Source organism: Protopterus annectens, chromosome 4.part0, assembly GCF_019279795.1.
Source record: "Protopterus annectens isolate FY-2018-M chromosome 4.part0, PAN1.0, whole genome shotgun sequence".
NCBI lineage: Eukaryota > Metazoa > Chordata > Ceratodontiformes > Protopteridae > Protopterus > Protopterus annectens.
Genome location: NC_056733.1, coordinates 754,238,095 through 754,259,140, shown reverse-complemented (window position 1 = coordinate 754,259,140; position 21,046 = coordinate 754,238,095). Strand labels below are relative to the sequence as shown.

The 21,046-nt window shown below is 45.0% G+C and overlaps 1 protein-coding gene across 2 annotated transcripts in view; it reads left to right on the top strand.

Moving 5' to 3' along the window:
• TRMT2A (tRNA methyltransferase 2 homolog A) overlaps positions 1-21,046 on the top strand; it is an 826,498-nt gene that overhangs the window by 204,471 nt on the left and 600,981 nt on the right. For both annotated transcript variants that reach the window (XM_044068710.1, XM_044068711.1), the window contains exon 3: positions 15,505-15,613. In XM_044068710.1, coding sequence (XP_043924645.1) covers positions 15,505-15,613 — 109 coding nt within the window. The remainder of the gene's footprint in view (positions 1-15,504; positions 15,614-21,046) is intronic.

Here is a 21,046-nt window from a genome sequence, read left to right as displayed (position 1 = left end):
TGAAGTCCCACAACAAGTACTGCTATGACTCTGTCATAGTACATGTTGGTGTGAATGACTTGAGACGTTGAAGGGAGTCATGATTGAGCTCATGGAATATTTGTTCCAGGCACATATGTTACTAGCCTTAAGCAGCATCATACCATCACCCAGAATAATGCCTCAATACAAACAAAAAATGACTGACTTTAACAATTGGCTTAGTTTCTGGTTTCATTCTGAAGGGGATCTTGTACTTCTCAGCCTGGGAAGACATGACTGACAGACCATTGTGCTTTACCAGATATGATCTGCATCTGTCTCCCTTGGGCTTGTGGCAAAGGCTCTTGCTTCCCCCATATTGCCTTTTTTTTTTAGGCAGTCTTGAGGTCAAAACTACCAACATGAAAATCTAATTGCAAATTAAAGGTCAGGCTGCTGAACCCTAGGAGTCTTAGCATGAAACTGCACTCATTGCAAGCATTCTTAACCCTGGAAGATGCTGACATTTGTGCAGTCACAGAAACCTGGTTCAGAGCTACAGAGAGCACTCCAGTCTTACATGGCTACTCATGCTGTCATGCATACAGATCCCAAACTGAGGACAGCAAAACCAAAGGAGGTGGTGTTTCAAAATATATACACACCTCCAGACTGGTCAAACAGTATGATGCACAGGAGATGCTCCAGGTGCAATTAATGGTTGACAAGACCCCCTATTCAAATCATAGTTGGCTACAGGCCCCTAATGTTGACTTGGGATGCCCACAATGCCTGTCTGGACCTCCTTGACTCTATTAAGATTGAACCCTATACCCTGATCCTGGGTGGTTTTAACTACCTAACTAATGATTGGAAGAACTACTCAAGCCAGAACACAAATGCTCAAAGGTTCCTTGGCTTCGTCAATGCCAGTCCTTGGACCAGTTGGTTGACACCCCCCACAAGAGGTGACTACATCTTGGACTTGGTACTAACCAACGTAGGAAGCCACTGTAGCATCCCGGCAATGTCGTCATCCCTGGTAAGATCAGACTCCAAAGCGGTCACCTTCCATGTTGCATCTCCCCTGACCCCCCCCCACCCAGCTAGGGTTGACAAAAAAAAAACTTCTCCAAAGCTGTTTACAACCTCCTGATGGAAGGTCTAAACAGCCTCACAGCCCCTCCCCAACAGTAGGAACTGGCACTAATGTCAAAACCTACAACAAATTACTATACAACCATTTATATAAATGCATAATTTCAGCAATACCTGACAGTACAAAATCCTCCTCCTCCTCAAGGAAGTGTAAACCTGTCTGGTGGAAACTGGTTATAAATAAATTCTACAACAAAAGGAAAAAAATTGCTGTCCAGGACCAAGAAGGAACAGGTGCCAAACTGGAAGCAATTTCTCCTTGGTCTAAACAGGTAAATAAGGGTATTAGTGAAGTCCTCCAAAGCTAAAATTGGCCACATCTACTAATGACACTCTAAGGCCTTCTTCACATATGTTTGCAGTCTAAGGGGAAACGCCCAAATCTGCTCAGAAAGATGGTAAAGGACACCAAGTACACAAATGCCATGGATATAGCCAACTTGCTGGCAGACAAGTTCAATGAAAACTTCACCCCTCTCTTCCCCCCATCACTAATCCAGGATATCCCCAGCACCTGCGCCTCCCCCACCCCTTACCTCTAGGGAGCAAGTCATTACCGCCCTCTCTAAAGATCATAGGAAGTTGCTAGGCTGTTGGCCCTGAGGCCCTTTGTAAGCCTAGCCGAGAGTGTAGACCATGTTTAGACAAGTCAGCACCCAAAGTCCCTGTCCAGCAGGGACACAGGTGGAATCCCAGGGTGTATTTTCTGTTTCCCATCCAGTTATTCAGGTTGACCTTAAAAAAGGGATAATGAGGTACTCTGCCTGATGTGGAGAGAAAGTCTATTCCACAGATGGGGGAGTCTCTGGGACACATCTGTCCCGCCAAGAAGGCCTGTTGATGTCACAGGCCAGGTTGAGGTCATGCATGCGGTTTACTTGAGTGGAGCTTGACTTGCAGATATGCAGCAGTCCCATCAAGGCAGAGTCTGAGATTGCTTTGTATGCCAGACAGAGGTCACCTCCGAGAAGTCTGTATGAAACTGAGTAGAGGGACAGGGCTTTTAGCCTTTCTGTGTAGGGTAGATGTTTCACGCCCTGGATTTTCATGGTGAGGAAACTCTGTGGCCTCTCCAGCTGCTGCATGTGCTTTGCAAGGTACATCCGAAAGTGGTGTTTTACTCCATAATTGGCCTTGTAAGGGAAGAATACAGGGATGTTATGACATTGTGTCCCTGAATGAGATACACCTACTTATGAGGTGGGCCATGTAGAAAGCGGGCAATGTAAAAAGCTTTCCGTACAATAGAAGCAACGTGGTGGTTAAAAGTCAGGTTGCTATCGACCTGAGTGCCCAAATCTCTCACGATTGATTGCTTGTTTAGGATGTTGTTAATGTAATGATATGTGGTGATATCACTCTCCCCATAGGGGATGATGCATTTTTTGGCATTCCGCTTGAGGCCATGCTTCTGGCACCAGTCATTTGTTTTGGTGAGACCTTCTTGGAGGACATCCACATCACTTGGGGAATTGATAACTGTGCCCAGTTTGTAGTCCTCTGCAAACTTTGCCAGTCATAGCCCACTGGTTTTGGCCTGCACCTCAGTGAAGTATAGCCCGAATAACAGAGACCCCAAGACCGATCACTGCAGTATGCCACTTATTAGGGGTCTACTGCTGGAGGTGGCTTCCCCTAGTTTGATTAGACAAGTTCTATCAGTGAGCAGGTTGGCTACCCATTTGATAACATATGGATTGATGCCTAGTTGAGAGAGTTTATCTATTATGCCCGAGTGGGGAAGAATGTTGAAGGCTTTGGCCAGGTCAAGGTGGGTGGTGTGCACAGTCTTCCCCTCATCCATGGCGTTGGTAACTGTCTCAAAGAAGTCAATCAAATTGAACAGGCATGACCTCCTCTTGACAAAGCCAAACTGTGTGGGGGTTGAGTGTTTGGAGGTTGCCAATGTCCCTGTTAATGAGGTCCATGATAATCTGTTCCATGGCCTTGCAGATCAGGCTAGTTAGGCTGATGGGTCTATAATTAATTTACTGGATCAGTCCACCTTTGTGTAAAGGGGTGATGGTGGCTGTCCTCCACTCTGTTGGAACAAAGCCGGTACTCAGGCTTTTGTTGAATATGGTGCCTAATGGTGCCTGCAAGCTCATGCCTGCATGTAAGATTCAACCTGGGATGATGTTCATCGTGTTTCACTGTTGCAGTTATTACACTTGGGTTATCCTGCTGGCAGGCGACCTGCAGTTGGCCTGAGTTCCAAAGTCTTGGTCCGCCGGTCTCATGGAGGCTGTATTGTTTGCCTTTGAAAGGGCAGTGATGACCTGTTCCCTAGAGTTAAGAGGTGGTGGGTAGGTACTGGGGATGTCCTGATTTACTTATGAGGGTACAGGGGGTGAAGTTTACGTTGAACCTGTCAGCCAGTAGGTTGGCTATATCTGTAGCATTTGAGTATGTGGCGTCTTTGACCACCAGTTCTGAACAGATCTGCGTGCTTCCTTTGAGATTGCAGACATGCGTGAAGAAGGCCTTACGATTGTCTTTAGTAGATGTGGCCAATTTGGACTCTAAGTTGACTTTTAGATGATTTCACTAGTGCTCTTATTTGCTTGTTCAGGCTAAGGAGAGATTGCTTCCAACTGGCCACCTGCTCCTTCATGGTCCTGGACAGCAATTTTTTTCCTTTTGTTATATAGTTTTATTGTAGATGTCCAGAAGACAGGTTTACTCTTCATTGTTTCATTGATTTTTGTCCTGTCAGGTATTCCTGATTCCATGCATCTATATAAATGCTTGTACAGTACTTTGGTGTAGATTTGGACATTGGTGCCAATTCCTACAGTGGGAGAAGGGACTGTGAAGCTGTTTATACCATCCCTCAGGAGGTTGTAATCAGCTTTGGAGAAGTTTTCTTTGTTTGAGCCTAGCTAGAGGGGGTGTCAGGGGAGATGGTGACTTCGAAAGTGACCGCTTTATGGTCTGGTCGTACCAGGGAGGATGAAACTTTTCCAATCTTGTTGGGTAATTAAAGTTGCCCGGGATCAGTGTAAAGGGTTGAATCTTGATTATTAGAGGTCCTGATAGGTGGAGTGGGCATCATGAGTCAAATTTGGTGGGCTGTGATTTGAATACGAGTCTTGTCAACTGTTAACTGCACCTGGAGTGTCTTCTGTGCGTCATACTGTTTGACCGGCCTGGAGGTGTGTGCAACTGTAATATATTGAAACTCCACCTCCTTTGGCTTTGCTGCCTACAGTTTGGGATCTGAATGTTTGATGGGATATGTAACCAGATAAGGCTGGGGTGCTCTCCGCAGCTTTGAACCAGGTTTCTGTGACTGCACAAATGTCATCATCTTCCAGGTTAAGAATGCTTGCAATGAGTGCAGTTTCATGTTTAGACTCCTAACGTTTAGCAGCATGACTTTTAATTTGCATTTTTCTAAGGTAAAAACACAGCTTCCATGGGACCCAGTAACCTCTCAGGCTGCATCCTGGATCAACACAGGCAGGAACTCACCGTTGGGCATCCTGTTCCAACATAAGCCTGAGTACCGGTTTTGTCCCAGCTGAGTGGAGGACTGTCACCATTGTCCTTCTGCAGAAAGGTTGAGTGTCCACTGATGCAGGCAATTCTAGATCCATCAGCCTAACCCGCCTGATTGTAAGGCTATGGAAAGCATTATCGTGGACCACATTAACAAGGACATCGGCAACCTCCAAACACTTGATCCCACATAGTTTGGTTTTGTCAAGGAGAGATCATGTTGGTTAAATTTGGTAGACTTCTTTGAGTCAGTCAAGAAAGCTATGGACAAGGGGAAGACTGTGCACGCCACCTCCCTTGACCTGGCCTAAGACACTATTCCCCACTCGGTCATAATAGATAAACTATTCCAGCTTGGTGTAAATCCATTTAGCGAACTGGCTCACTGATGGAACTCAGTCAAAATAGGGGAGGCTACCTCAAGTAGTAGACCTGCAAGGAGTGGCGTACCCCAGGGATTGGTCTTGGGGTCCCTGCGGCATACCCCAGAGATCGGTCTTGGGATATACTTCTCCGAGGTGCAAGCCAAAACCAGAGGTCTATGACTGACCAAGTTTGCAGATGACTGCAAGTTGCGTGCTGTCATCAACTCCTCTAGTGATGTAGACATACTACAAGATGGTCTCACCCAGACAAATGACTGGTGCCAGAAACACAGCCTCAAACTAAACACCAAAAAATGTATCATTATCCTCTTTGGAAAGAGTGACATCTCCCCAAATTATCACATTAATAACGTCCTAAGCATGCAAGCAGTTGTGAGAGAACTGGGCACCCAAATTGACAGCAATCTAATTTTTTACCACCATGTTGCCTCCATTGTACTGAGAGATTTCTACGTGGCCCACCTCATTGGAACAAAGGAGTCTTAACTTCCCTGCATTCCTCCCTAATGAGGCCCATCATAGAGTATAACACTCCTTTCAGCATATACCTCGCAAAGCACATGCAGCAGCTGGAGATACCACAGAGGTTCTTGACCAGGAGAATCCAGGGCCTACATGGATAGCTTACAAGCTCTGTCCCTCTACTCTATCTCATACAGACTCCTCAGAGATGATCTGTGTCTTGCATACAAAGCAATCTCTGACCCCACCTTGATGAAATTATGCAGTGATGCAGCTGTAGTATTGTCGCCTCACAGCAAGACGTTCTCCAGTTCGATTCTTGGCTGGGGTGCCTTCTGTGTGGAGTCTGCATGTCCTCCCTTCGTTTGTGTGGGTTTCCTCCGGGTGCTCCGGTTTCCTCCCACATTACAAAGACCTGCATCTGGTGCATTTCTCCCCGGCCCTCCACTGAAAATTGGCTTAGTTCCAAGTCAGACTTTCCCGGTTATCAAATGCTAAATTAAATAAAATAAATAAATATCCGCAAGCCAAACTCCACTCACGTGACCCACACACAAAACCTCAACTTGCTCTGCAACATCAATAGGACTTACTGGCAGGACAGATTTGTCTCCCAGAGACTCCCCATCTGCGGAATAGACTCCCTCTACACGTCAAGTGGAGAACTTCATTATCCCTCTTTAAGAGGAACCTGCATGACTGGATGGGAAATGAAAACTATCCCCCTGGGATTCCACCTGTGTCCCTGCTGGATAGGGGCATTGGGTGCTGACTTGTGGAAACTTGGGCTAATTTATTGGCTATGCTTATAAGGGCCTCTGGGCTAGTAGCCTAGTAACTTGCTGTGACCCTATATCTTTAGGATTGGCTGTTTCCAACCAAACCATTTCTCCTTGGATATCTAAGGCTGTTTCGTTTTGTTTTCATGGTGAGAGCCTTACTTCTTTTTTCAAGGTTCATTCTACTAGGGTTGTGGCTTTTTATGGTGATTTTCTTCAAGGGTTTAAATACTAACTATATTCTTGAGGTATTTACCTGGACTTCTGTGCATACTCCAGGGCTAGAGGTTTGCTAGAGCAATTCTTCATGGGTTCCTATAGGGCTCTGCTGGTCCTTCCTCCTCCCTCTCTCCTTCCTGAGTTTTTGCACTCTTCCCTAATGTAAGGAATACTGCAGCAGTGAAATGGAAAGACATAGTACAGTTGTATGAACTCTTATAACTGTAAATGTCCTTCTCTTCACTGTTGCAATATTTACTCACTCCCTCACTCCTCCCCCTGGCTCTTTTCTCTTCTGCCTATGCCAGTTACCTCTCTAATCCATGGACTGGTGTTCTTACTGGGTCTCTCAGTTCTGAGGATGGTACGTCCAGATATCACCTTTATGCCCTACACTGTATGTGGGAAGCATATGGGTGACGTATGGAATACCATTAGCAACCTAAAGGGTTTGGAATACTGGCTGGAGGTTGGGCCCCCTTTGGCAGGGGATCCCTATTGTAAGGAAAACTGCAGTAGTGAAGATGAAGACCTTTACTGTTATGGTAAGATTTTACATAGCTGTTCTTTCCCGACAACTTACAGGAACAATACCTTTCTAGTATTGTTGGAAGGCATGGCTTGGCATGAAAATGCCCTTTAGGGTTGTTAGCCTAGTATTCTTCTGTGATCCTCTCCAGGCTCCCTCCCTCCTTTCCCATGATGTCATGTGGTTTTGGACACTTCTACAGGTCTCTCTACTCGTGATTATTGAACATCCCCAGATTACTATAATCTACTGCTATCAAATTCAATTCTTAGGCAGCAGAATTATGCAGAAACAATTTTCACTGACTGGAGTTTTCCTTTTCTCCAATTTTGGGTGACATCAGAGTGGATATGTGGGAGGGGTCCACACAAGTTTTATCTCTGAGGTTCTGTAAAAGTTGTTTCAGCATAATTTTGTAGAACTGATCCTTACTGGAATTGTGATCAACACGCTTTCATCATTTTTACAAGCGTTTAGCATTTTTCTTTCTCATTTTCAAAAGTGTTCTATGCCATTGTGTTGTCTGGAAGCAGCAGTTCAGTACATTTCCAATTTTCCCTTTTTATCATCATGCAGTTTTCCAGTCTGAATTGCCCCCTCCTCTGCTTTTCCCCTGTACTGTATTTCAGGTGCTCTGCTAGTTTGTAGAGTATCAGTTCAGTGTTTCCCCTTTCTTTCAGGGCTTTATGGCTGTTTAAAGGGGTTTATATCATAATGTAGAAGTAGTAAAACATCGAATGTTGTAATATAGAATCCAAAGCAGCGAACGCTGAAAATAGCGAAGCTGCAGAACATCGACTTATTTCCTAGGGAAAGAATTTGGTGGGCTGTTTCTGCCGTTTTGCTATTTTCTCCACTGTGGTGCAAAGGTTATGGACCGGGTTAAGGTAAGTGTGCGAACAGACTGGGTTAAGGTGAGTGTGGGAATGGGATAGTTAGGGACCTTAGGGTTAGGGAGCAGGTAAGGTGTGTGTGTGATAGTTAGGAGCCTTAGCTTTAGGGAGCGGGTAAGGTGAGTGTGCGATAGGGACCTTAAGGTTGGGGTTTGGGTTAAGGTAAGTGGATAGATAATAGTGTATGTATGGTTTAGTGTAGGGTTAAAAGTAGGATTTTAAGTGTATATGTGTGGATTACTTTTTTTGGCGTGCTTGTGTTGTGTGTCTGTGTGTTTCTCGGAACAGCAAATTTTTTTTGGGGGGAAAAAAATTTGCTGTTCTTTGCTTTCGATTATATCACATTTCGAAATTCCAAGTTCGAGCTTATGGTGTTCGATATTTTGGGATTTGGATTATGTGATATAAACCCGTTTGAAGTACTAGTGTTCTCATGTTAAAGTGCTGTTTTAATTTGCTTATTTTGCTAACTAGGTTGGGCTGTTTCAAGGACCGTTTTTGGATACCGGCTGAGCTGAACAGGCTATGACAGAAATTTGAAATACAAATTACATTTGTGTTAAGATTAAATAAAGTCTGACTCAGCATTACACAGTGAGTGATTCATCAGTGTTTTTACACACACACACACACACACACACACACACACACACACACACACACACACACACACACACACACACACACACACACAAATGTGCGTGCACACTGTCTGCTTGCATTAGTGTTTTAGTGGCATAGAGAGATGAAGACCTGACCACAACCCAAGTTGCCTCAGTTGGATTAGCTGTTGGCAGCAGAGAAGGGAGTGACTGTCCAGGAAACGGAGAACATGAGGGGTGTCTTTGTAGTGGAGCTCTGAAGTAGATGTCAGGCTATGGGGGTGGAGCAGGCATGGCTGCAGACAAGTGCTCAATAAAGCCATTTTTAAAGTTATGGTTGGTAGCTCATTACTTGACATCCTTTGGAGACATTTGTGGTTACTTTGGTTGTCAAGTCTTTGCTCACAGTAAAAGTAATCAGAAATTGAAGATGCCTTAATCCTCATCCAAGCCTGCTGGGTGGAAAGTATGTGAAAGTGGGCTGTAGAAGGGGGAGCCATATGGATAGATGGCTAATAGTCAAGAGTCAGTTATTCAGGAGCTTCAAAAAGTAATGTGAATTATTCCTCAGCACAGATATTTAGTACAGTGGACCACATAATTTAACTGTAGTGGTGTTGCACCACGTTAGCTAGGATTTGACCCCTCCAAATCAAGAAACGTATGCTGGATCCTTGGCTTGGGAACTGAAGACATCTGCCTTGAAGAAATTAGCTTAATACCCAGTGTAGAGGAGTTGACACGTCCCTATCCGCTACACTTCTTTCACACTATACAAAACCTTTTTTATTTATTTTGTATATTATTATTTGTCGACCAGGTTAGTCCCCCTAGGTTTCCTTGGGTCTTTGTTTTATAGTATTTGATATACTTGGAGCTAGTGTGTCTGTGTACCTTCCTATAATTTGCTCCCTATCGGAGTACCTTTACACAGGTAAAATAGCATCATTCTGGGTTGCAGTTTTACAAGCTTGATTGCAGTGATGAATTTTTTACTTGTATCATGTATACAAAGTTAATATGTATGACTACTAGCCTTCTACTCTTGAAAGGGTTTTGCTGCCATGTGCTTGGTGGGTTGGTACAGGTTGCTGTTTTGCCATTCCATAGATGTTCATCCTGCATACAGCTGCAGTCATAACAGATGGGTTTTCCTGTCGTCAGGCGGGTCCTCGGTCGGCCGAATTCCAAAGTCTAGGTCCGGCGTCGGTTGTAGTCTCTTCTTCCCTGACGTCAGTGCGACAGGGGTATAAAAGAACCAGCCAACGCCATTTTCTTCAGTCTTTCTTGCTGCGTGGTGCCCAAAGCAGAAGCAGTTCGCAAGTGCCGGTCGGCCAGCTCCTGAGATTACGAATATTTTGCAACCAAAGTCTTCTTGAAAGCTAAGTACCCCGTTGGGGAAACTTTTCTTGCCTCAGACCGATGTCAGACAAAGTTAATAATTGCATTTCATGTGGGAAGCAAATACCGCATAAGGATTTTCATTCCCTCTGCATTCCTTGCTTAGGCCCAGACCACGACGTCTCGGCCTGCCGTTTTTGTGCTACATTCAACAGACGCACCATTAAGCACCGGGCGGAGTTCGCCCAACACTATTTTGGCAAAAAATTTAATTACATTATGTCGTCTGATACTCCCGACTCCAGTTTTGAGTAAAAGACGCAAAGATAAGGACCGACTTACGAGGTCCGCGGCTTCTACCGACACCACGCCAAAGCTGACTACAGGTGGTCCGGTTCTCAGGTAGGCGCCTACGCAGCCCCTGACTACCGACGACACTTCATTGGCGGTGTCTGCTGTACCCGAGGTCGCAGGCTCTTCGGCCCACACCCCGACTACCGATACCGAAGCCACTCTTAGCGGTGAAACTCCAAGTTTAGACAGGTCTGCCACCTCTCAAGGTGTCTTCAGGCCTTCCTCTTCTTTTTCCATCAAGGCTTTCACTAAGTCTAAAGCAGCCATGCATACTAAAAGACAAGCTCCACAGGGCCCTTCTCAAGGCCCCATGCCTAAAAAGCAGATGCTCAAAATGGCTGAGGATTTGATTACTCTTATCAGGGGTTCTCAACCCCCGGACAAAAGGCCCAGAGTGGAGGAAGAATCCCCCTCCTCGGACCAGGCCTCCATTATTTCAGAGCATTCTGATGACCAGGAACATTCATACTCCCCTTTTGAAGATTCTGATGCAGAGGAGTCCATTCCCTCTGTTCCCCGAGGATTACTCTTTTGGGGAAACCTTGCATACCTTGAGGGAACACTTCCACTTAGAAGGCCAAGAGTACTCTTGACTCCAAGAAAAGGCTTAGGGATTTTCTCTTGCTCCCTCAGCACAGGCCTCTGGCTATACCTCCTGTCTTAGACATTCTAGATGATGTGTATTCGGAGGCCTGCCTTAACCCAGACTTGGGCGGCACAGTGGTGCAGCGGTTAACGTTGTCGCCTCACAGCAAGAGGTTCTCCGGTTCGATTCTTGGCTGGGGTGCCTTCTGTGTGGAGTTTGCATGTTCTCCCTGTGTTCACGTGGGTTTCCTCCGGGTACTCCGGTTTCCTCCCACATTCCAAAGACATGCATCTGGAGCATTTCTCCTCGGGCCTCCGCTGAAAACAGGCTCTGTGGAACCTAGTCGGACATTCCCGGTCAACAAATGTTAAACAAATAAATAAATAAATTTACCTCCAGCCCCAATCAAGCCTGACAGGTATTACCGGGTTCCTGACTCACACCAATTCCTATACAAAAGCCATGCGGCTGACCCAGAAACTATCTCACAGGGCCCCAAGGGAATTAAGGCCTCCACTGCTAAAAATCCATTACCCTCAGAGAGAGATTCCAGAGCTTCAGAAAGGTGGGGGAAAAAGGTATACACCTCGGCCACCTTAACCATGAGGGCATTAAGCTGCCAGTTCCATATGTTAAAGTACCAACAGTTTCTGTTATCACAGTTGAAAAGCAAAATGTCACAACCTGAACAAACAGACTTGGAGTTGCAGGATTTGATGCATAGTGCAGAACATGTGGGTAAACATACCTTACACTGTGGTTTTGATGCTTTAGAGGCCTCATGTAGAGCTGCTGTTACAGGATCAGTCATACGTAGACATGCCTGGCTCAAAGAGCAAACCTTACTAGGTCATGTCAAAGCTAAATTACTAGATGCCCCTCTGCAAAAAGATGTATTATTTGGTGTTAAAGCTGAGGAGGTATTAAAGAAAATGGAGGAAAAGGCTAAATCAATGCAAACAGTGAAAGATTTCCTACAGGTGCAACCTCCACGTTTCAGTAGAAATTGGCCTTCCAAAAATTGGTCCTTTCCTGCCACGGACAGACCCCAAAGAGGTAAATACAGGCGCCCGAGGGGCAGAGGGCAATCTCAAGGATCATTTAGAGGCAGACAATGGCAAGCACCTACACAAAAAGGTGGTGAGGATAGTTCACAGCCATTCAGAAAGCAGACCCAATGACTTTCCCCTTTGCATGCCAAGCAAGGCTCAAATGGCAGCACCTTTAGGCGGAAAACTGGCATTATTTTTGAAAAATTGGCATATTGTCACAAAAGACAAATGGATCCTGGACGTTAGACAGAGGCTACAGATTCCATTTTCACACCCTTTCAAAAATGAGAGGCATGCCAAACCTGCCACACAATCAAAGGGCAGAGGCACAAAAACAATTTTCAGATCTCATGGACATGAAAGCTATTCAAGAGGTACCTTCACAAGAACAAGGTCAAGGTTTTTACTCCAGACTATTCCTGGTACCAAGGAAGGGAAAAGATTGGAGACCTATTTTGGACCTATCCATCCTAAACACATTTTTACTCGTGCCAAAATTCAAGATGCTCACATTGCAGCAGCTTCTTCTCATGCTGGGCAAGGAGTCTTGGCTGGTAACATTGGACCTCAAGGAGGCATACCTGCATGTCCCAATCAGACAAGATTGCAGAAGATACCTCAGATTTCTTGCAGGTTCAACCCATTATCAATTCTCTGCATTGCCCTTTGGCTTATCTACTGCGCCCAGAGTATTCACGAAATGCCTGGCATCAGTAATTGCCTACTGCAGACTTCAAGGGATACAAATATACCCATATTTGGATGACTGAATGATCCAAGCGGACAGCAAGCACATACTTCTGAAACATCTGGCTTTTGTAATAACGTTGTTGAATTCTTTGGGATACACAGTCAACAAAAAGAAATCAAGGCTAATACCCTCTCGGACAATAATTTTCCTGGGTGCCAACTTGGACACAAACACCCAGATGGCCTACCTCACGCCAGAGAAACAGGGGCAACTAACTCAATACTTCAGAAAACTAGCAAATTTCACCAGGCTGACTGCAAGGAAAATCCTGCAGGCTATGGGATTCATGGCATCTTGCATCCTACTAATCCCATGTGCAAAACTGCATATGAGGAAACTTCAATGGTACCTGAAAAACCTATGGTCTCAACACAGCCACAGTTTGGAAACAATAATACCACTGATTCCATGTCTTCAAAAGGAATTTCTGTGGTGGGCTCAAGCATGCCAAAGAAACACAGGTTTCCCATTCTGCAAGCCTCAAGCAAATCAAGTCATCACAACAGACGCCTCGGACTATGCCTGGGGGGTGCACATGACAGATCGGTGCATTCAGGGCAAATGGTCCCAAAAAGAAAAGCACCTACACACCAATCAAAAGGAAATGCTAGCAGTAATAAATGCTATTATAGCTTTCAAAAACGTTTTGCATCCAGGTCAGCTATTGATAAGGACGGACAACACCACAGTAATGTGGTACATAAACAAACAGGGAGGAACCCATTCATACCCCCTATGCAGGCTGGCCATGTCACTTTGGAACACGGCTCTGGAATTACAAATCGAACTTCAAGAACAGTACTTGCCAGGCAAGGAAAACACGCTGGCAGACAACCTAAGCAGAAATATGACCGATCCACACGAATGGAAGTTGCATCCTCAAGTTTTTACAGAGATAATTCAAGCATGGGGAAGGCCAGACATAGATCTCTTTGCCTCCCACAAAAATCACCAATTGGCAAATTCTGCTCAAGGACCTTTCATCCACAGGCCTGGAGAAGTGGACGCACTCTTTCAGTTGGACAACAATGACAGTTTATGCCTTTCCACCTCTTCCTCTGCTGCCCAAAGTTCTATTAAAAACCAGAGCAGACAGACCAAAGATGATTCTCATTGCTCCAGACTGGCCAAGACAACACTGGTACCCACTCCTGAGGAGCCTGATGCATTCCCCACCATGGATCCTACCTCTAATGCCTCTTCTTCTGACTCCGCACAGCTTCAAAAAACTTCAAAGTCAGCTGAAAACACTCAATCTGGCCACATGGAAGATTCCTTAACTTCACAACAGACCCTACTCTCCAAGGAGGTGCAGGATGTCATTTTGGAGGCCAGAAGGCCTTCTACTAGAAAAGCTTACTCCGCAAAATGGAAATGGTTTTGTGCCTGGAATGAGAAAAAGGGTCAGAATCCTGGAATACTGAATTTACCTCAAATATTACAGTATCTAGCCGAGATGCTAAGCAGTGGACTTTCATTCTCCTCCATCAAAATCCATGCCTCAGCCATTTCTGCAGAATACAACACTGATCCTCCTTTATTCTCTCACCCCCTCTTAAGACAGTTCCTCAGAGGGGCTAAGAATATAAAACCCCCAAGGAAACAACCAGTACCTGCTTGGGACCTCAATTTCATTCTAGAAAAACTGACCTTGCCTCCTTTTGAGCCAGCTGCCTCAACAGAACTGCAATATTTGTCCTGGAAAACAGCCTTCCTTCTGGCTATCACCTCAGTTCGCAGGGTATCGGAACTGCAAGCCCTCATGGCTGTGCAGCCTTTCATCATTTTCCATCAGGACAGAGTTTCCTTACGAACCAATCCGTCCTTTATGCCAAAGGTGGTATCCAGGGTAGCTTTGAATCAGGCTATCCACTTACCTACCTTTTACCCTAATCCTCAAAACAAAGGGGCGAGACTACTACATTCCTTGGACATCCACAGACAGCTGCATTATTATTTGGACAGAACAAAGCCTTTCAGAAAATCAGAGCAACTCTTTGTGTCCTATGCTACAGGAGCTCAAGGGAAGCCAATTTCCAAGCAGACAATCTCAAAATGGATAGCCCACTGCATACGCTTTTGTTACTCTTTTCATGGTAAAACTGTACCTGCAGGCATCAGATCTCACTCCACAAGGGCCACAGCTACCTCTGCAGCTTTCCTCAGGGAGTTCCTACCAAAGATATTTTGGAAGCAGCCACTTGGAGTTCTGTGCATACCTTCTCCAAGCACGATCACCTACCATTATACTCCAAATCTAGAGCAGGCTTTGCCACTGCAGTCTTGTAGGGCATCCTGGCTCCTTCTAGTTCCACCTAGTGCCTACCACCCTTTTCTTTTTAGCTTTGGGATTCTACCCATCTGTTATGATTGCAGCTGTATGCACGATGAACATAGTACAGTTTTGTACCTACCATAAATGTAGATGTTAGAGTGCTAATACAGCTGCAGTCCAGGTTTCCCTCCCTCCTTCCCCTCTTGGGACAGGCCTAATGGCTAACACCTCCACATACAACCTGATTGGGGTATTCATTTATGGTGCATTTGCTTGCAACTAATGTTTTTTGATTATATTGCATTGCATTATTACATAAATTTATGTATTGCCTTCCTTCTGGGGGCACCTGACATCTGGGGCAAGAAAAACTGAAGAAAATGGCGTCGGCTGGTTCTTTTATACCCCTGTCGCACTGACGTCGGGGAAGAAGCGATGACAACCGACGCCGGACCTAGACTTTGGAATTCAGCCGACCGAGGACCCGCCTGACGGCAGGAAAACCCATCTGTTATGACTGCAGCTGTATTAGTACTCGAACATCTACATTTATGGTTGGTACAAAACTGTACTTTTACAAATGTTTTCACAAGATGTGGTGCTTTTCTGCTTTATGGTGGTGTTAAATAGAAGTAACTTACTCATTTTCCTACAGGGAGATTGCAAGCAACAACAGAGCACTTCTTCCCTGGATCTTTGTGCAAAAGGAGAAATACAAAAACAGCTGCTGCCAGTTGGAGGGAGTAACACCGGCACCATCACAGGTACAGGCTTATTTACATGAGAAGGTGTTAAACTGTGTGTGGATACATAGATATCAGTCCTCAGAAGTAAAGATTTGTGAACAGGAAAAGTCTTGTTTTGGTAGGTGAAAGGGAGGCACTGCCTGTTGATCCTTCTTAAGCATACTTTGATTTTCTGGAAATTTGCTGCTGTCATATCTATTGGAATTCTAAACGTGAAGACTTGTTTCATGGTATTCTGAGATTCGGTCTACAGTACTTGTCTGTTATGACTGGTAGTTTAAACTAAATGAACCAATCAAAGGTGGCATGACCTTCTGTTTGTTTTGGGATTACTAATGTGCATTGTTTCCTTTTTCAGTTCATTTACTGAGACATTTCTTGTGTTACTAAATCCTCACTTCTTTCTGACTGCCTAGCACAGTTACAAAATTTATATGCATTTGTGCTTTTCCTAGTTAAGTGGGCATTTCCTAATCACTTTTTGTTTTAAGTTCTAGAAGCCAGTTGTAGGCATGTTTTGATCAAAGCGGGAGCAGTACTGAGGTGAATGTGGCTCTGCTCGTGTTGCCTACATGTGTTGAGCTGTGGAATCCTTGCGACTGATATTGGAGTTTACCCATTATATAGCTGCATATACACCTGCAGGAATGCATCAGCATTTTGGGCTATAGTACTGATGTTCATCGTGTTTCACTGTTGCACTCCTTACATTTGGGTAATCTGCTGGCAGGTTGCCCTCAGTCGGCCTGATTAACAAAGTCTTTGGTCCTGCGTCGGTTGCTGTTCCTTCTTCCAAGATGTCAGTGGACTTCTTTGAGACTGTTACCAAGGCATTAGACGAGGGAAAGGAGGTCCACACAGCCTACCTAGACCTCTCAAAGGCTTTCGACACCATTCCCCATTCTAGTATTATAGACAAGCTCACCAGCTTGAACATAAACCCCTACGTCACGAGATGGGTTGCCAACTGGCTCATGGATAGAGCCCACATGGTGAGAGTTGCAGGCTCTAAGTCTGACTCTAAACCAGTTACAAGTGGCGTCCCCCAGGGCTCAGTCTTAGGACCCCTCCTGTTCGGTATATACTTCTCAGAGGTACAGGCAAGGATAGGAGGACTATGGCTGACCAAGTTCGCAGACGACTGCAAACTAGGGGCCATAACTGATTCTCCGGCTGATACAGACACCCTTCAGATGGGACTCACTGAGACTGATACCTGTTGTCAAAATCATGGCCTCAAGCTAAATGCCAAAAAGTGCATAGTCATCCCCTTTGGAAAAAAACAAAATACCCGCGAACTACCACATAGGTGGTAGTCCCCTAAATACAGAAAATGTAATAAGGGATCTGGGGACCCAAGTAGATAGTAATCTCTCCTTTGATAATCACATTGCCAAGGTGGTTAGAAAATCCTATGTGGCCTACCTAATCACAAAAGGGTTCGCATCTAGAACAAAGAGCTTATTGTGCCTCTCTACTCATCGCTCATTAGACCCATCATAGAATACAACGCCCCATTTGGGATATACCTTACAAGACACCTGCAACAGCTGGAAAGGCCACAAAAGTACCTCACCAAGAGGATTACTGGCCTCAAACAGATGCCCGACTCAAGAAACTCCAGCTGTACTCAGTTGTATACCGCTTACTCAGAGGTGATCTCTGCCTGACGTACAAGGCCATGTCCAACCCAGAATTAAAGGACATGCTCCACCTAAAAAAAAAAAAAAAACAAATCACAGAGAGCCACACGCTCTAGAGATATAAACCTCACCACAACGATCAATAGGACATGCTGGAGGGCTAGATTCCTATCCCAGAGACTCCCCATGCTTTGGAACAGGATTCCAATATACATCAGGCAGAACCTCTCACTAACACTCAAGAGAAACCTTGACGGGTGGATAGGAAACAGAAAATTTACCCCATGGATCACTGTACTGGCTCTGCTGGACAGTGGCGCAGGGAACTAATGGCTCTGCTGGACAGTGGCGCAGGGAACTGATGGCTGTGCTGGACAGAGGCACAGGGAACTAATCTAAGGGGATGGCGAAAGCCAACACATTCTGGCTAGGCTTATAAATGCCCTTGGGCAGATAGCCTAGTACTTACCTATGAACCTAAAACATGCAGCCAATGCCATTATATCAGTCTTTCTTGCCGCGCAGTGCCCGAAACAGAAGCAGTTCGCCAAGTACCCGAAGCAGAAGCAGTTCGCAAGTGCCGGTCGGCCGACTCCTGAAATTTTCGTTTGAGTTTCAGAAACGAAGTCTTCAACTAAAAACTAAGTACCCCGTTGGGGAAACTTTTTTTTTCTTGCTTCTTACCGATGTCAGTAAAAGTTAATAATTGTATTACTTGTGGGAAGCAAATACCTCATAAGGATTTTCATTTGTACTGTATTCCTTGCCTAGGCTCTGACCACTACGTACCTTACTGTCGGTTTTGTGCTTTATTTAATTAGCGCACTATCCGTCGTTGGTATATTTTTGCTTCAAAATATTTCGGTTCTGTGTTTATTTATCTAGAATTGACGTCGGTTAGCCATCCAACTACCGGAATACCAAAAAAATGCAAAGAAAAAGACAGTGACTGACCGCTGAGGTCCAAAACTACCGACGACCCTTCTCCTAAGCCAGTCGCCAGTTCACCAGTACTCATTGAGTTGCTTTCGCAGCCCCTAATACCAACTACTTCTGATTCGCAGGCCTCTACTGAATCCCATTCAGAGTCCAGTATGCCGTGAGATGCTTCACATATGGAACCTGCGAATGTCTCTACCTTGGATGGGTCTGGAGCCGCTGAGCAGGCACCGGCTTCTGAGGGTGTATTCAGGCCTACAGACTTGCATATTAAACTGACTCCAACTTCAGTGCGAAGGCTTAAATCTCTATCTGTGTCTAAAAAACAGATGCCCAGGCCACATATTTCAGGCCCCTATGCCTAAAAAACAACTGATCAAAATGGCTGAAGATTTAATTGCTCTAATCAGGGGTAGTCGACCCCCCCCCCCCCCCCAAGAGGCCTAGGATTGAATTTTACTATGAATCTTCTGAACATGACTCTGTTTCTTCTGACTTTTCTAATGATCTGGATTTGTCCATACCTACTTATGAGGACTCTGATGCAGATGATTCCATTCCCTCTGCTTCTTCGCCTGAGGATTTCTCTCTTGGGGAAACTTTACATACCTTAAGGGTGCATTTCCACTGGGAAAGTCAGGATTTATCTGAATCCAAAAAGAGGCTTAGGGATTTCCTTCTTCCTCAGCATAGGCCTTTGGCTATACCTCCTGTACTAGATATTGTTGCTGACGTGTTTTCGGAACCCAGTATGGCCCCTGATTCCTTGCCTCCAGCCCCTAGCAAACCAGACGGGTACTACAGGGTTCCTGAGTCCCACAAATTCCTTTTCAAAAATCCTGTTGTGGACCCTGAAACCATTTCTCAGGGGCCCAAGGACATTAAGGCTTCTACTGCTAAAAATCCTACCCCTTCTGATAGAGACTCCAGGGCGCTGGATAGATGGGGTAAAAAGGTTTATACTTCTGCAACCTTAGCAATCAGGGCTTTAAACTGTCAATTCCATATGCTAAAATATCAACAGCATATTATGGGACTGCTTAAACAGAAAATGATGTTGATTTCTGACTGTGTGGAGAATAAAGATTTGCAGGATTTATTGCATTCAGCTGAACAAGTTGGCTAACATACTTTGCAATGAGGTTTTGATTCTTTAGAGGCTTCTTGTAGGGCTGCTGTTACTGGGTCTGTGCTTAGAAGGCATGCTTGGCTTAAGGAGCAATCTCTGCCTGATCATGTTGAAGCAAAACTTTTGGATGCTCCTTTATAGCAGGACCACATTTTTGGCAATAAGGCTGAAGAAGTTCTAAAAAAGATAGAAGATAAAGCTAAATCTATGCAAACTGTGAAAGATTTCTTACAAGTGCAACCTCCTAGATTTAGTAGGCATTGGCCTACTAAGAACTGGTCCTTTCCAGCTCCTTCCAGAGACACTACTGCCAAACCCAGACATTCCAAAAGCACCAGGTTTCAGTCCCAAGGGACTTTCAGAATTAAACAATGGGGTGCTTCCACTTCCAAATCTGGAAACAACAAGGCACCACCCTATGGTAAACGGTCTCAATGACTTCCCTTTGAAATTACCAAGCACTTACCTCTTAGCCGCCCCTTTGGGGGAAAACTGGCTCTTCATTCAGGAAACTGGTAACTTATAACCCAGGACAAATGGGTTTTAAATATAGTGTCCCAGGGATACAGATTTCATTTCCACATGCTGCCAACTCCAAACGGGAGGCCAGATCTGCCCCCAAATCAGTGGGCAGAGGCTCAGAAACAAGTACCTTCCCTCCTAAACATGGGGGCTACTCAACTAGTACCAGAAGAGGAAAAGACAAGGTTTCTATTCCAGACTTTTCCTGGTATCCAGAAAAGACAAATCATGGCATCCAATTCTGGACCTGTCTACTCTAAACACCTTTTTGGACATTCCAAAATTCAAGATGCTGACTCTTCACCAGTTACTTCCTATGCTAGGCAAGGATGCCTGGTTGGCAACTCTCGACTTGAGGCTTGCCTGCATATCTCAATCAGGGAATCTTGCAGAAGATTCCTAATGCTTCAAAGCAGGCTGCATGCGTTATCAGTTCTCTGCACTGCCCTTTGGCTTGTCTACTGTGCCCAGGGAATTCACAAAGTGCCTGGCTCCAGTAATTGCATTTTGCAGGCAAAGAAATATTCAAATATATCAATACCTGGACGATTGTCTAATTCAGGCAGAAAACCAGGCCATTCTTCTAAAACATCTGGCGTTTGCAAAAAGAGTTATAACCTGTCTAGGGTAAACCATAAATGAAAAGAAATCTGAACTGGTACCCTCTCAAAAGATTACATTCCTGGGTGCAAGCTTGAATACAACTGCCCAGATGGCTTTCCTTATGCCAGAAAAGCAAATTCATTTGGTGACTTACTTCAAATAGGTGGCCACAAAAACCCTGCTATCTGCAAGGCTCAAACAGGTGGCCACAAAAACCCTGCTATCTGCAAGGCAAATACTGCAAGCCTTTTGGTTCATGGCCTCTTGCATTCTTCTAATTCCATATACAAGACTGCATATGAGGGAACTTCAGTGGTACTTAAAAAGTTTATGGAGTCAACATTGTCGCAGCCTGGAAACAATGATTCCTATCATACTTTGCCTGCGCCTAGAGTTCCTATGGTGGGCAGAGTCCTGTCACCAAAACAAGGGACTGCCATTCATACCACCCCCTCCTGCCCAAACCCTAACTACAGACTATGCATGGGGGGCTCATCTGGCAGGGAAGTGCATTCCGGGCAAATGGAGCCCAAATCAAATGCATCTTCATATCAATCAAAAAGAAAATGCTAGCTGTACAGAATGCACTGACAGCCTTCAAGGACTACTTTCATC